Below are 17,365 nucleotides of genomic sequence, written 5' to 3'. Positions count from 1 at the left end.
GAATTAAATTCATAGGTAGCCATTCGGCACTTGCTAATTGAAAGGTCTATTAAATATGTCTCTCGGGATGACAAGACCCCCCACAGCCCTTAGGGACCATTTTGTAATTGCAACAATTGTCACAAGAGACCATTAAATAGGCAAAATCCTTCGAGCCGGATTTGAACCAGCAACCTATGGATGTCAATTTAACCACTACAGTCCACCGCTCTACCAACTGAGCTATCGAAGGCTTATTCAATAAAAGAAAATAACATAGACATTAAATACCAAAATACCTAACAGGTAGGGCGTGGTCGATTATGTTACATGCTATAAATTACGAGAACTAAGCTTTTTCTTTACAAGTATCGTTGTTAGCTTCTTAGATTGAGACCTTTTTATTCGTTGCTGTACTCTGACAATGGGAGAAGAAGGTGTTCAGATAGTTTTTCGGTGGGTATGGATTGTGGGGGGGGGGGGGGCATGCAATCCCTAATAAGAATCGCACTAGGTCTTATAGTGGACATTTTACTTTTAAAGAACTAACTATTCCACCTTTAGAAATTTATCATATGTTCAGATCTAACAGAAAATTATTCTGCGTATAAGAACATTATATTGACAAGGTTGATTATTACTTAATATAAACTATCAAATTTATTACAAGACTGATTATTACTTTATATATGTGTTTTGGTAAAAAATTACTTTATTATTACTTTACTATTACTTTACTTCTTACTATACTTTACTACTACTTTATAATTACTTATATTATTTTACTATATTTTACTTATATTATTTTACTATAGTATAATTACTTTAATTACTTTACTATTACTAAAAAAACTTACGGATTATCACTTTATATATGTGTTAATGTGTTTGGTACTTTCTTAGGCAACTTCTTGGTTCCTTTATTCCTTCTTCTAACAGTTATACGCTGTTGCAAGCATGGGCGTAGGCAGCACCGTGTCTAGGGGGGGTGAGGGGGCAGCCGATTCTGTGATAGAGGGGGGACGGAGATGAAGTTATATCGGTAACATCTCTTTGTTCTTTTCATTAAGTTTATTTGAAATACCACGAGGCAGTGTTGTGTACAGGGTTGCCACTACGGCCAGTTCCTAAATTGGCCAAATTTTGCGTGCTACCCAACAATTTTTGGTGCTAGAGTAAAAAAAATTTGCGCGTGTTACGACTTACACCACGGCACACGCAGGATCCGTTTAAGTGTACTTGGATTAGCTTTAGGTAAAAATTTTAGTCTTTCATGTCTGGTTATTTCAAACTTAGCGCCGATCTTTCGGAGCGAACACGGCAAAAAGGCAGCCCATGCTTTTATTTATATCTTCTACCTTTTTTCAAAATCCCGAATTACATTACGGTTTGATAACAGCTTCTCTTTCTAAGAATGCAATTCAAAAGTTTAAAGTTGGACGATACTAAATATCAAGATTGATATACCGGCACCAGTGTCGTTACTAGCCAATTTTTTTTTTTGGGGGGGGGGGACAAGAGATTTTACCGACTGGCTGATCATTTTTACCGACTGTTTTTTGTAAATAATCAGCATAATACCCGTTTCGAATACAATACGTAAAATCACTGTACGGGTCTGTAAAACAGCTGCATTTACAAACCGAGATTTAGATTCCGGTACAAATCATGTCACTATTTTTATGCTGTTTATTTAACCAAATGGAAAGTTGTGGCACCATCTATAGAATCACGGCAGGAGTCGGTAAAATTGCTGCGTTTTCCGACTAAGTTCGAAATTTCTGTTGATGACGCGTTAGTATTTTCGTAGTCTTTATTGAACCGAACAAAGAATTTTAACGGCATCGGCAAAATCTTGGCGCAAAGTGCCACGATTTTACCAAATTATTTTTTTACCGACTGACCAAAAATTGTGGGGGGGGGGTGCCCCCCTCACTTCATACGTGAGGGCCCAGATCATACCAATATTTGGAAATTTCTGTTTATTTCCAGCTTTTTCAACCATCTACCAGTCCAACAGAAAAATTCCAACATATAAAAATTTCTCGTTAATATATAGTGTAAATTTGAAGTTCTAGAGGGGGGGGGCAGCTATAAGTTGACTAAAAGAGAAGGGAAAGGGAAGGAGAAGCAAAGAAAGGGAAATTGATAAAAGTCAGATCTTCAACGATTCAACATAGGCAGATAGGGATTAAAAATTAGTAGCGCCAATTATTGTGCAGTGTCAAACGATATTTTTAGCAGAGTGGATAATTTCAAACACAGTTTTATATTTGATAAGATTATTCTGCAATAAAATAGGATTAGAGATGAAAATCTTCTGCGATTGAATACTAATCAGCATTTTTCACTTTAATTACTATCTTAAGTCACAATCCAGTCTGCACAAAGTAGACCTTGTATCGCTTAGGAAAATCCTATTAATCTAAGTAGGATAGTTGATTTTCAGATGGTAGGCCTACTAGGGACATAATTCTGCTTCTTTTACCGTCCTCTCCATTTTAAAGCACCTGAAAGGACTAGCGGTAGTTCTGAGTAAAAATAAAAAATCCCCAAACGGTAGATGGTGATGGTGACATCTGGAAGAATCATGAAGAAACATACACCATCACTAGATGGTGATATCTACAAACTTCGACAAGTTGGTAACTTCGTAAGTTGTATTGTTGCATGTGCTTTTGCTTCTTTTTTTGCCAATTTGCATTACACGACGCTTCGACATCGGAGTAACGACGCTTCTTGACAACTAAGGTTCTTGCGTCGGTCCTGCAATGTGTTTTTACAGCTGGGTTCCATCTCTGTGTCTGGTAAATTGAGGTCAAACCCGTTGCGCCACCATGCGACTATTTTTTTCTGTATTTTGAAACCATGCTTTTTATTTATTTGGTGCCAGCTACTACCACAAACTGCATAACTAAAAATAGAGGTTTTTTCATTAATTTTTAGATATTTTTTTTCTATCTTTTCAAGGTAAAAAAAAAATTTTAATCAGTAAGGTTGCGTGACAATATATTTTTTCTCTCACCAAGGCACTTCTTATACAAGAGTACCCTAATTTTCTCAGGTTAGGGGAAAACCAATGTATGCAAATTTTTTGAAGAGGGAGGGGCAAATATTGGAGAAGAGGGCTTTTTTTTGCCAGAACATATTCAACTGTTCGGGTCTTTGGATCTGAACCAATCCATACTAGCTGAAGACTACGTCGAATCCAAGGAGAGTAAATTCCTTCGGTTACCTCAATCCGTTTTTCGTTGTTCTTAGCAAGAACAACCCTGTGCACGTATATCGAGGGGATGTGAACATCCTCAGGGGCAATATCACCATTTTCCACTATTTCTTCCACTTCAACTATGGTTAGTTTAGCGGCTTTGCACATAGGAGGATTAAAGTTCCTGGCAGTTTTCCTGGAAGACAAAAGAAATTATGCATTTTAATTTTATTTGCAGAAATTATTTTTATTTGCAGAAATTACGCATTGTTATTTTTATTTGCAGAAATTATTTTTATTTGCAGAAATTATGCATTTTTATTTGCAGACATTATACATTTTTATTTGTAGATATTATGCAGAAATTATTTTTATTTGCAGAAACTATGCATTTTTATTTTTATTTGCAGAAATTATTTCTATTTGCAGAAATTATACATTTTTATTTGCAGAAATTATGCATTTTTATTTTTTCATGCATGAAAAAATAAAAATGCACTCAATATCAAATAATATACAACTTATCGAATGAATTATAGAAAAATAAAAAGTGAAAATTATCATGACCGTAGAAATATGCATTGGATTTAAGTTTCTGAAAAAAGACTGAGTGTACGCGTGGAACAACAACAAATTTTTGAAATTTTACTAATATTTGGTTTATCTGTTTGCAAGCTCAATTACCAATAATAGTAATATCCCAAAGTTTCAAATATTTGTTTTTAAGAACTGATAATATTGCTCAGGCCATAAATTAAAGGATGTGAATAATATTTGAAGAAGCTAGAATCAAACAGTTCGTGGTAAAGAACTATAATTAAGGAGCAAGCTCGGCCCAATAGTAACCGAAACTCTAAAAACGGAACTTTGATAAAAAAATAGATAAATCAAAAGACCTGACTTTTTATAATGATTCCAAACATATAATGTTCATTAAGTTTAATGTTATCCTACAACAGCTACAAGTCTGAGAAACTTTGCCAGATTTTCGACAAGGGGTGGAAACATCCACAAAAAGTCAAGGAATTTTACCGCACCATCAGATTCTGCGTAACAGAGAATGTGTAACCCTACTGTAGAGGTTTCAAGCTCCCATCTGTAAAAGTGAAGATTTTGTATTTTTTGCCAGAACAAAGATCATGGATGAGAGTTTATTTGTTTGTGTTTGTTCTTCCCATGGGTGATCGTATCAAACCAACTGTCCAAAAAGATCAGGAGAGGACTCATTTGAATGAAAAGTAAAAGTTCTAGTGCCCTTTTTAAGTGACCAAAAAAATTCGAGGACAACTAGCCCCGTTCCCACGCCTTTTTTACCCTTAAGCCATCTGATCGAAACACTGAGATACTTAATTTGTTCAGCATAGTTGAAAGGTCCAATAAATATTTCTTTGGGAATTATATGACCCGCCACAGTTCCTGATACCATTACCAAACCATTACCGGTTTCGGGGGTGAAGTTAAAAAAACAGATCAATGTTCCCCATTGGTACAAACCTTCAATGAAGCGGCCATGTTCTATCTGTAATATGTGAAGCATAAATTGAGGAATTAGGGCCAAAATTCTTAGCAGGACCACAACAGCATAACAATAAAATAAACACGGACAGGGGTCAGTAGTAACAATTTAAGAAGAGCTATGCCAACATTGCGGATAATTTTTTACTTATACTTGTATAATAGTCCTAAAATTAACGAGCACATATTGTGGTAATTTTAATTCTACTATTTCACGTTTAATGAAATGAATTTAATGAAATGAATTAATGGTTTAATGAAATGAATACTATTTCATTAAACCAATTCACGATACACAGGTTAATTTTAGGCTGATAGTATTTCCAGAATAATTTCTGATTCTAAACTGGTCTTTCTTAAACCCCTTTCAAATATATATACCAGGGCTAAGCTAAACTACGCACGGTGAATCAATCTTAAATCATCAGAACTAGAATTATTAGACAGTGGGCAAATTTTCTATAGAATAATTTTCTACTACGCAGATTTTGGAGTATTAATTCTGACCATAGCTTACCACTGACAGACACGATAAGACGTCTTATCTACCAACACTAACATCAAATCATTACAGCATTGACATTCAATGTCAAGACTCAAGTTAAAACTTTGTTATCAGAAGATTTGAACAGATGTATTAAAGTTACTAAAAATTAACACTACTCGGCGCAGCATATTGTCTTTAAGACGTAGAAAAACATACATTTTTTAGGAAAATGGAACGAATTTCTAGACTCGAGAAATGAACTGTTGGAGCTCATCTCACTCATTGAAAATTAAATTTCCAGTCGTTTACAACTTTTAAGGTTAGAATTTAGAATTTTAAAGATTATAATTTAGAAAGGCTGTACGAAGGGTGTGGTTCCATCCCACTTTCTACGACTATAATGAGAAAAGGGTTGAGATGGCTAGGGCACATTCTGCGGATGAAAAATTACAGATTGCCGAAGATAGTCCTTTCGGCCAACCGTCTAAGGCTAAACGGAAAGCAGGTCTTCCGCGGTTGGGGTGGCAGGATCTCGTACGAAAAGATTTAAGGGAAATGCGAACTTCCTGGGAGAGTGTAAAGAGGTAGGCTCTGAATATATTGGGATGGAGAAGGAGCGTGCGTAGCTGTGTTGACTTCAGACGGCTTGGTGCAGCGGTGAGCTGTTAGTAGTAGTAGCAGTAATTTAGAATATACCGTTTATAATTTTTAATTTCCAGTCATCCTATTCTATTTTCACTTTACTAGATACTTTACGCAAACAAAAAATCACTAACTTTCATCCAAACAATTTCTTTAAGTGGAAATTTTAACTAATTTAAACCTAACATTACCTAAAGGTAACGTTCCCAGAACGATCAGCTTTCCACGCTTTGACCAAAGAAAAATCTCCAGTGATGGCTTCTTCTAAGATATATTTCTTACCGTTGAATTCTCGCTCCTCTCTTGGCTTGCTAGTAATTTCAGGCCTTCCGTCATTAGTATACTTAATAGGAACACCGCCCATATGTATAAGGGTGCCATAGCCTGAAAACAATCAAAGAAAATGGAAATTACACAAATAAAAATTGCATTTTCAACGGATGCGCGTTAGGTATATCCTGACTGGCCGTCAACCTGTCTGACCGACGGTGTATCAAACAGTACTATGGAGTATTTTATTACTATAGAGTTTTTACTGAGCATTTTAATTGTAATTTTTACAGCCATGGAAAACAAATGTGTTTTCCAGAGAAATTGCCTACAAATTGTTCTGGGTACCCGACTGACTGGCCGTATTTCAAACAGTAGGCTGCATGAAAAAATGTGGATCAGTACCACTTTCTAGGGGTATAATGGGGTATAGGGGCAAGGCCGTACCTAGGTTTTTTTTCGGAGGGGGTTTTACTCAAAGATTTTTTTGGGGGAGGGGAGGGTTACACAAAAAAAAGAGCTCAAAAAACACACACAAAATTTGCTTATATCCATTTTTGTTACTTTTTTACGAGTCAAAAAAACATTTCGGAGGGGGGTTCAAAACCCCCTAACCCCCCCTCCGGGTACGGCCTTGTATATGGAGTATAATACCACTTTCTAGGAGTATAAAGGTGGAGATGGCTAGGACACATTCTCGGATAAAGAATGACAAATTGCCAAAGATCGTTCATGTCGGCCAACCATCTAGAAACAAACAATGTGCTGGTCGTCTTCGAATGGGGTAAAAGGAAGTCGTAAGGATATATTTAACGGAGAATGAAACTTCTCAGGAGGGTGTAAAGAGGGAGGCTTTGAATAGACTGGGATGGAGGAGCAGAGGGCATAGCTATGTCGGCTTCAGGCGGCTTGTCAATTGACAAAAAATCAGTTGACGTACGTAACTTATTTAGACAGTATTTTTTACCAAAAGTATTTTTGGCAACAGTTTATCCAGCAAACTCGCGTCAAACACTTAAAAACACGAAATATATTCTTCCTAAAATAGAAACTACTCAAACAGATGCCTAGTCTGAGGGTCAAGCCGATTCGCACCAGGATTCTCTATCACTATCACACCAACTCTATAGTAAATCCGATATCTTACATGCTGCTGTGTTTCGTGTAGACGGTGTTTTTGCTGTGTTTAGTGTAGGCAGTGTTTTTGCTGTGTTTAGTGTAGACGGTGTTTTTATATGGTGTTCCAATCAGCTTAATACCTGAATAGGAAAGCAATATCTACCTTATACATTGGAGAAGGGAGGGACCGAAAATTCAAAGGGAGGAGGGATCAGAAATAGAAGAACACCAGAAATAGAAAAATCACAAGATTTTGGGGGGTGAGGCCCTTTTGCTCACCAGCATATAACTGGTGTTCTTTTCTTTCCTTGCTATTTAATTTAGTTATTAATAATTATTTAACTTAATTAATATTCCTCATTAATAGCCTATCAAGTCCCATCTCCAAGTACCAAAAAGCCTATCTCCAAGTCCCAAAAAGCAAATAAAATCAGTTTTCATATAAGCTCGACGGGTAGGCCAAGGTAGTATGATCATCCTACTGTCCTTTTAATTATTCCGGCTCATATATAAGTCATATATCATACACAGTATAGATTTCTCCGGGCCGTTCTAAGATTACTAAACAAGTTATGACTTAAGTGACTTTGGACCTTCATGGAACTGTTCATTTACAAAAGTAGAAGGGGATGGGGCACCATTTTTAATTTTACCCCTCTCCTACACCTTGAAGGAGGAAAAATGATAGGTTATGCTGTATTACTTTCGACAAGAAAAAAAAAACACACTGAACACAGAAAACCTATTAAAAGATACTGAGACTCCAGTAATGTTACGCATATTGTTACTTAGAAAATGTAGAAAAATGGACTTGGTCTACATTATTGCTGATTTCTACAAACACAAAATGTCCTACATGTATATATGCAGCTTGATGCTGCAGATAAGCTTTTCTCCAAGCTGACGGGTTATCCGTCGAACCAACCTTTGAAGCATTTTTTGTTTTAATGCTAGTTCCCTTTTATTTATTTATTTTTTTTGCTGGGTTACTATTATTTTTTTTATATTGTATTATTTATTTGTATGATACGTTTAAAGAGGTTTACAACCCTTGGAGTGGCTTAAATTTCTGAATTGTTTGGTTTATTGAGTTATTTTTTTCGATGTTTATTGACGTATTTGCTCCTGTTTTTCGATGTGTTTTTTTTCTTTCATTTTCTTTCTTTCTTTCTTTTAATTTGCACGTATTTGCTCCTGTTTTTCGATGTGTTTTTTTCTTTCATTTTCTTTCTTTCTTTCTTTTAATTTGCACGTATTTGCTCCTGTTTTTCGATGTGTTTTTTTTTTATTTCATTTTCTTTCTTTCTTTCTTTTAATTTGCACGTATTTGCTCTTTTTTCGATGTGTTTTTTTTTTCTTTCATTTTCTTTCTTTCTTTCTTTTAATTTGCACGTATTTGCTCCTGTTTTTCGATGTGTTTTTTTTTCTTTCATTTTCTTTCTTTCTTTCTTTTAATTTGCACGTATTTGCTCCTTTTTTTCGTTGTTTTTTTTTTTTCATTTTCTTTCTTTCTTTCTTTTAATTTGCACGTATTTGCTCCTGTTTTTCGATGTGTTTTTTTTTTCTTTCATTTTCTTTCTTTCTTTCTTTTAATTTGCACTTATTTTCTCCTGTTTTTCGATGTGTTTTTTTTCTTTCCTTTCTTTCTTTCTTTTAATTTGCACGTATTTGCTCCTTTTTTTCGTTGTGTTTTTTTTTTCTTTCATTTTCTTTCTTTCTTTCTTTTAATTTGCACGTATTTGCTCCTTTTTTTAGACTTGTTTTTTTTTCTTTCATTTTCTTTCTTTTTGTTACACTCCATCGTCATGCTTTGTATTTTTGATGGGTTATAAAATAAATCAATATATATATCAGGAAAAAGAAAAAACTAATGTTAACTTTCTTTTTTTGTCATGAACAAAAGTGATGCATGGGGAAAAAAACTTTTTACATATATAAGTCAATTAAATGCCAATAAAGGTTAAAAAAACAACAACAAAAAACACTTTGATCTCCAAATCCACTAAAAAGTAAGCCATTCTTTTCTAGATTGCAGATGTTTTTTTTTAAGTGCATTCAGAAATTATTTTTTTCTTTTGTGTGTAAGTTCATTCCCATTTTACTCTCTTTAGTCTTTGGTAAGTCTTTTAGGACTGAAAGGGAAATCTTCTCATATTTCATCCTAACGATTTATACTTGATACTAACAAATTATCCTAATCAGACTCCATGCCAAGACCCCACCTACCTCTCTTTAATACAAGCAATAGGTAGATGGATATAGATAACGATTATTATTTTCAAACGCCATAAAAACGGTCATGCCGATCAGCGGCAGTTTTGCCATAATAAGACACTAGACATTAAAACATATAAAAATCACAGCCACAGCCATCGTTATGCAAAAATATAAATTGATTGGAAATATCACAAATTCACACTAAACAGAGTCAAACAGAGTCAAGTTTAAAAGGAATAATGAACTGAAGAAAATAAAAAAAATACAATTATTGATGAGTGGGTGCAGAATTAAAAATCTTGACGAAGGAGGGAACAAAACTACTTGCGTACCGCATATGCCGCACTGGTACGGGCTGAATTTTTGGTACCGGTTGAGCTACATTTCGCGGGAGCCTTTGGCGTGAAGGGAGATGCTCAGGGGAGAGGATTCCACGAAGCCGCGGGTTTTCCAAAATAAAATAGGTATACGATTGCTTGCCTTTGACGAATACTATGTTTAAAACAGTTTTTTTTTCAATATTTAATTATTTATTCTATAAACAGAAAAATTATAAAAGTAGTTAAAAGGTTAAAAAAAGTTAAAAAGTTAAAAAAAAAAGTTTATAAAGTAGACGATTTTTAAGGAAATTCATTCAGTTTTCGAAGTTGTAGTCACTGATATAACTTTAGAAACTGCATATAGCAAATAAGATAAGTAAAAACTCAAGGTTGTAATTTTAAAATAAATGTTAGAGACTGTAATGTAACTTACCAGTTGGCGTGAAAAAGGCTGGTACTCCAGCACCACCTGCCCGAATTCTTTCAGCCAATGTGCCTTGCGGAGTCAGTTCAACCTAAAGGCAACAGAAAAATTAATTAAAAGCTAGAGTTTTGGCTTTTCTTTGTGGACATTCCAGGTTGAAATTTTAATTTAATGCATATTGACTACAAATTTAATAGGAGTTAACTAAAAATTCCGAACGATTTATTAACTAATGCCTTAATTAATGCCTTAATACGAATTATAATGATTATTAAAATATACTTAATTTGTTTTGATTAATTTTCTCACCGTCATCAATAATTAAAAAAAATTTGAAATAGAATTTTTAACTTGACGACAAGTGATGAGAAGAACATTCATTTTTCATTAAAGCAGACATTTTTTCAAGTTTTTTTTTTTAGAATTTTTCAATGTTTTATTATTAGCTACATTTTGGGTTTTTCTTCTGTTTTCTTTTAGGCTACCACTAGACGATTTACTGAAAACATTTAATTTGGCATAATTACAATTGATGGTAGAATTTTAACATATTTCCTCAACAGCGAAAAAGATCATTAAAATGTTTCACGTACCAAAGAAAAACAAAGAAGCGCTAAACGTACTTTCAAATATAACATTTTGAATAAATATTTCACTGTTCTAATAATTCACAAGATTTCGCTAATTTAAATAATTATTTTGCTAATTACATTAGGCGAGATGCCGCTAGTGAATGAGCTTAGATTATATCCCCATTTTCTCACCATCATTAATAATTGCAAAACTTCTGGAATAGAATTTTTAAACTAATGACAAATGATGAAAAGAACGTTTTTCATTAAAGAAAAGATCATTCCCAGTTTGAAACATACAATCATACAAAAGTATTTTGGCTTATTTTGCTACCACAATAGACCATAAAAGACCAACAATAAAAAAACAAGATGAACAAAATTATGGCAAGCTTTGAAATTCTTCAAGAAATACTCGGTGGCAACGCTGTAGCAAAGTATTTTTTGTCATTTGGTTCTGCGTAAAGTGATAATAAAAGTCATACCCCAAATAATAAGGATGAGGATAAGGATGGCAAATAGAAATTAATGCACATAGCACCACTAAATGGTTATCCTCACTAAAGGCATTTCGAGTCTTATCACGACATTTTGTCAAAACGTTCTTGACGCTCAAGACGTTCTGAACGTCTTGACGTTCAGTCAAGACGTTTTGATGCCCCAGTTACGATATGATGTAGATTTATTACGCGCAAAAATTGTACAAATTAATGGACGATAAAGTGTGTGGAAGCAAAAAAAGGCAAACAATATGTTTAATAAGAATATATAAACGGACTAACTAACCAGCAGCACGGAACGGACTAATGAAACGGAGTAACTATCCAGCAGCATGGAACGGACTAATGTAACGGACTAACTAACCACCAGCACGGAACGGACTAATGAAACAGACTAACTAACGAGCAGCACGGAACGGACTAATGAAACAGACTAACTAACCACCAGCACGGAACGGACTAATGAAACAGACTAACAAACAACCAGCACGTAACGGACCAATGAAACGGACTAACTAATCACCAGCACGGAACGGACTAATGAAACAGACTAACTAACCAGCAGCACGGAACGGACTAATGTAACTGACTAACTAACCACCAGCACGGAACGGACTAATGTAACGGACTAACTAACCAGCAGCACGGAACGGACTAATGAAACGGACTAACTAATCAGCAGCACGGAACGGACCAATGAAACAGACTAACAAACGAGCAGCACGGAACGGACTAATGAAACAGACTAACTAACCACCAGCATGGAACGGACTAATGTAACGGACTAACTAACCAGCAGCACGGAACGGACTAATGTAACGGACTAACTAACCACCAGCACGGAACGGACTAATGTAACAGACTAACTAACCAGCAGCACGGAACGGACTAATGAAACGGAGTAACTAACCAGCAGCATGGAACGGACTAATGTAACGGACTAACTAACCAGCAGCACTAAAACAAAAATTTTATCTCTACCCTGCCCCTGGAGTTGAGTAGCAGTACTTGAACCACAGTGATAGCCCAAATGAATGCGTTGTTTTTTTGAATTAAACTTTAGCTTTTTCTTCTCATTAACAAGCTTCTTGCTTTACGAGACTGACACCGTTGGTAAAAGCCAGCCAACACCAGCTAATATAGCTAATATAACACCAGCCAAACACAAGCTAATATAGCTGATATAACACCAGCCAAACACCAGCTAATATAAAACCAAAGACGTGGTGCTATAGATGCTACAGAGCAGGCTGAACCATACCGATGGAGGTAGTTGACACAGGGTATGTTCCAGATGGAAATTGTAATATAATACGAATTTACTGCAGATATAATACGAGTTAACGTTGAACCTGGAACAATTTATTAACTAATGCCTTAATACGAGTTATAACGATTATTAAAATATGGGGTGCATTCCAGGTTTGACAAAAAGTTAATTATATTTAATGAAAATTAAATTTTTGGGTTCAATATGACAGCAATTTAACAGCCGGAACGATCAAAAATTAACTTCAAATTGAAGTTTGTGAATGCGGTTAACTTTTTGCGAAATCGAGGCAAATGACTGATCCAATGAGAATTGATGAATATTCAGGGAACAACACCCATAGTTTTCACATTTTATTTAATACTCATTAAATGTAATCATACTTTAATAATCATTATGATACATATTAAACATTATTAAATAAACCGATCCAGCTTCAAATTTAATTTGTATTAAATTTTAAGTAAATACGAATTCAATTTTGATTTCCAACTGGAATGCAGTCATGAATAATCTTAATGAGTAATAAGTAACATTTGAAAACGTCAGTGTTAATGCCAAAGCCGGGGGTGAGGTAGGGTGTTTGACCCCCCCCCCCCTATAAATTTTTCCCGACTCGTAAAAACGTAACAAAAATGAGTATGAACAAATTTTTGATGCGTTTTTAAAAGTTATTTTTACCCCCCCCCCCCCCAAAAAAAATCCTTCAGTCAAACCGCCCCCCCCCACCACCACCCGAAAAAAAATCCTGGATCCGACCCTGGTTAATGCCTTAATACTCATTAATTCTCATAAATTTCATCATAAAGTCCACTTTCTTCCTTTAGAATTAACTCGTTATAGCCGTCTAGAGTATTTCTATTGCCTGCTTAAGACTAATCTCCGTAACTTTTATCCAATAATATCGTTTATATGATAAGAAATTGTGAATAATAGTCGTGATTTAAGCATTTTTTTGTTTTCTGAAGAAAATGTTGGTTTCAATTTTTTACATTATTTTCATACTTCGGACAAATCAATCAGATTTATGAGCTTCTTGAATAAAAACATAATACATTGGGGATGAAAGTAGCTTTTGTTTCTATCAAATTAACCAGTATTTTTCGAAAAATACGGGTTCTAGAATCTTACGCTTTTATTTTTTTCGAAGTAAAAACTTATTCTTTATTTTTAGTATTTTTCTTAATGTCAATAAGTTTGCTGAATAAACTCGAGTTCAGACGCTGTGATCTATTGCTGTAAGTCTCACTGCAACAACAAGAGCCGAATGAAATTAAAAAAAGAAGACTCTAAAATAATTAAAAAAGTCGCTTGGTTATCACTTTGCGTTTCCACTGTTTTTCTACATCATGGTTACAGCAATAGCTCTTCATTTTCTTCTTCTAGTTTCTTTTGCTTGTTCTTCTTTCTCTTGTTTTCTTCCTTTTCTCTTTCCGCTTGTTCTTCTTGTTGCTTCCCTCTGGCATGATTTCATGTGTCATATATAAGTTAATATCTTTCTGTTCCCACTAGTTTCCAGTACTGCAAAAAAGTTTAGTCTTCTTCTTCTTCTTGTTCTTATACATCTTCTTCTTCTTCAATTTTTTTTTCTTTGTTGTTGCTTCTTTAGGGTATGATGTTATATGGCATTTTTTATATAATCATGCATGGTAGCATGATTTCTCTGACCTATGAAGTAGCAAACAATCATCACAAACCCATCGGCGAGTCAATTTCAGCTGAAGTTTTCCAATCAAGTTTTGACATATCAAGTTTCAAATCAAGTTTTCAAATCAACTGACAAATCAAGCTTTCCAATATGGTGCCTGCTAAGACTGTGTCATTGCCGCTTTACTGAAAACCAATTTTATGACAATATTTTCTTTTGTACTTATTATTGAAAATAAGCATTAAAATTATAGTAAAATTTTGAACTGATGAACTGTCAGCAATTAATATCATTATACATCAAATATTCAGTTTAATTTATTAGTTCTTTCTAAAATTATTCAAGACGAATATAGTTTCACTACAAACAAGTGTTTGGATACTGCCTCCTTTCTTAACTGTAAATAAAAACCAAAAGCCTCACAAACCCATTCACAAATACCCAATCACAAATAAAAACCAAACAATCATCACAAACCCGTCGGCGAGTCAATTTCAGCTGAAGTTTTCCAATCAAGTTTTGACATATCAAGTTTCAAATCAAGTTTTCAAATCAACTGACAAATCAAGTTTTCCAATATGGTGCCTGCTAAGACTGTGTCATTGGCGCTTTACTGAAAACTAATTTTATCACAAATATTTTCTTTTGTACTTAATATTGAAAATAAGCATTAAAATTAGAGTAAAATTTTGAACTGATGACCTTTCAGCAATTAATATTATTATACATCAAATATTCAGTTTAATTTATTAGTTCTTTCTAAAATTATTCAAGACGAATATAGTTTCACTGCAAACAAGTGTTTGGATACTGCCTCCTTTCCTAACTGTAAATAAAAACCAAAAGCCTCACAAACCCATTCACAAATACCCAATCACAAATAAAAACCAAACAATCATCACAAACCCATTGGCGAGTCAATTTCAGATCACTGACAAAATAAGTTTTCCAATTTGGTGCCTGCCAAGACTTCATCTCTCAAAACTTTATGATATACCATTAAACTGCCATTCATTTGAATTTTAACTCGTTGTCCAAACAATTTAATAAATCTAATACAAGCCATTTCTTGCGATAAAGAACAACTATAAACAAATAAGATTTTTTTTTTTTTAAATAATCGATTAAAGAATTGATAAACAATTTGATTTATTTTTGTTTTTGTAACTAAAAATTGGATAAAGTCCGAAGAAAAACAAAACCGAATTATATTTAAAAACAAATAACATTTAACAAGAGGCTATTTTATATATCTTATAGTATCTTATATATCTTATAGTATCTTATAGAAATTTTCCAACGGTGATTAGGTAGTGGTGAAAAAAAAAAAAAAAAAAAAAAAAAGGCAATTTCATTTTTCTTAAAAAGAATTCGTTGGTTTTTAATCCAAAATCTATTATCATATAAGCCTACGACGTTCGCAGGAAGCCGTGAGCGTGACGGCTTCAGATCATTAATCAAATAATCGAGTGCCTGTAATCAGATATGAGATCTGGATTTCCATGTCATAGAGAAGAAACAATATAAAAAAAGGAATACTATTGATCGAACGAACTGAAAAGATTTTTTTTCTCTTTTTTGTAAAGAAAAATTGGATGACATTGGTGCAAATGAGCCCAACCTAGTACATTTGTTATCAACCTCTTTGCAGTATAACAAAGGGAAAAACCTTTTCCTTTTCAAATACTCATTACCCCGATTAAGTTGGAAATTACTTTGTAGGAAAAAAATCAGCCTATAATTTTTTTTTAGCCCTCAATAGAAATTTCTTTATCTGCAGAAGACATAGCTAATCAACAAACAGAATTATTTGTTGTATGCTCTTTTCCAATATCATGTTTGTGCTCAGCCATAGATTGCAAACTTCTTACACCAAATTCCCGTAATTTTATAAAATAAAATGAATAATTTGTCATTAAAGTAAAATGACATATTGATTTCATCTGTAAAGTAACAAGAAGTGTACATAAGAAAATTATAGCAGTAGCAGTAGCTGAGTCCACCTCAAAATAATTGATTCTAAATACAGTTATCTGATTTAAAATTATTTTGACGATATACTCCCTGTTATTAATATTATATTATAGTACTGTTAAATTATTGTTATTAAATAAACATTATTAAATATTGTTCCATTACAATAAATACATCATAATTATAAAATACACACACTGTATTATCATAAAGGATGTGGTAATTAATTAACTACAATATAAATAACTGTATGTTATAATTAATGGTCAGATCTAATCCACAGTAAGGTATTAAATTAATTTGAAAAAATTAATTTACATTATTATAAGTCCTCTTTAAATTGTTGAGGGAATAAAAAAAAAAAAAAAAAAAAAAAAAAAAAAAAAAAAAAAAAACCTCAAGCTCGCCAGAAAGATATTGCCTTTCAAATTCGGCATTCTCTCCAACATAGGACGAAATCATTCTTTTGATTTGTCTTTGTTTCAGAAGTAGACCAAGGCCAAAATCATCAACACCTGCATTATTCGACACTACTATCAGATCTTTTGGTTTGGTTGTCAATAGGGCATTGATCAAGTTATCTGGAATTCCACACAGACCAAAACCTAAAATACACAAATACACTAGATAGTAAAATACATCTAAAACACAAACGCTCTAAAAACAGAAATACTGAACAGTAAGTTAAAGTCACAGTTTATAAAATTATCCAGTAAGTTTACCGCAAATGATTTCTGGCTCTTCATTCTCGGTGTGAACAAAAAGCTCCTCCCACTTATTTCTGCACTTAATGTCCACTTATTGGTTGAACCGGCCAAGTGGTTTTGTCAGTACTTGTTCCGTAGGTGAATATTCTTTGTCTACCCGTGAAAAGATCTAATGCCGCTTATGTTTATATCTGCAAAAACGTTCTCTGGAGCACTCGCACCTCGGTCCGGGTTTTTATAATGGGTGAGATAGGGAAAGATCATACTGGATAATTATATACACTGTGGTTAAAGTACAATCCAAAAAGTTGTGTTGACATACAGAAAAATGTTACAATGACATACAGAAACAATGTTGACATACAGACAGGGATAGAAGACTTATGAAAGATGCAGAGAGAGGGGGGAGGAGAAAGAAAAGAAGGAATGGATGGAAGAGAAAGGGACATATTCAGGCGTTATGGAATATTTGATCTTCTATGTGATTAATTAAAAAAAAACTTTTTCCACAAA

General features: G+C 33.8%; 1 protein-coding gene and 1 non-coding gene across 2 annotated transcripts in view; both read right to left on the bottom strand.

Moving 5' to 3' along the window:
* The window catches only part of SCOT (Succinyl-CoA:3-ketoacid CoA transferase), an 81,270-nt gene that overhangs the window by 38,050 nt on the left and 25,855 nt on the right, over positions 1 to 17,365 (bottom strand). The window contains exons 3-6 of the mRNA XM_089106450.1: positions 16,542 to 16,750; positions 10,191 to 10,272; positions 6,023 to 6,215; positions 3,215 to 3,383 (exon numbers count right to left, since the gene is read on the bottom strand). Coding sequence (XP_088962576.1) covers positions 3,215 to 3,383; positions 6,023 to 6,215; positions 10,191 to 10,272; positions 16,542 to 16,750 — 653 coding nt within the window. The remainder of the gene's footprint in view (positions 1 to 3,214; positions 3,384 to 6,022; positions 6,216 to 10,190; positions 10,273 to 16,541; positions 16,751 to 17,365) is intronic.
* On the bottom strand, positions 147 to 232 carry TRNAY-GUA (transfer RNA tyrosine (anticodon GUA)). The gene is given in 2 exon segments: positions 147 to 182; positions 196 to 232. It is a non-coding gene; the product is annotated as a tRNA-Tyr (tRNA).

Source organism: Artemia sp. Qi Xiang Cuo, chromosome 20 (assembly GCF_049724085.1).
Source record: "Artemia sp. Qi Xiang Cuo chromosome 20, ASM4972408v1, whole genome shotgun sequence".
NCBI classification, from domain to species: domain Eukaryota; kingdom Metazoa; phylum Arthropoda; class Branchiopoda; order Anostraca; family Artemiidae; genus Artemia; species Artemia sp. Qi Xiang Cuo.
Note: the sequence above shows the minus strand (reverse complement) of the source record. Positions and strands in the feature narration are given on the sequence as shown.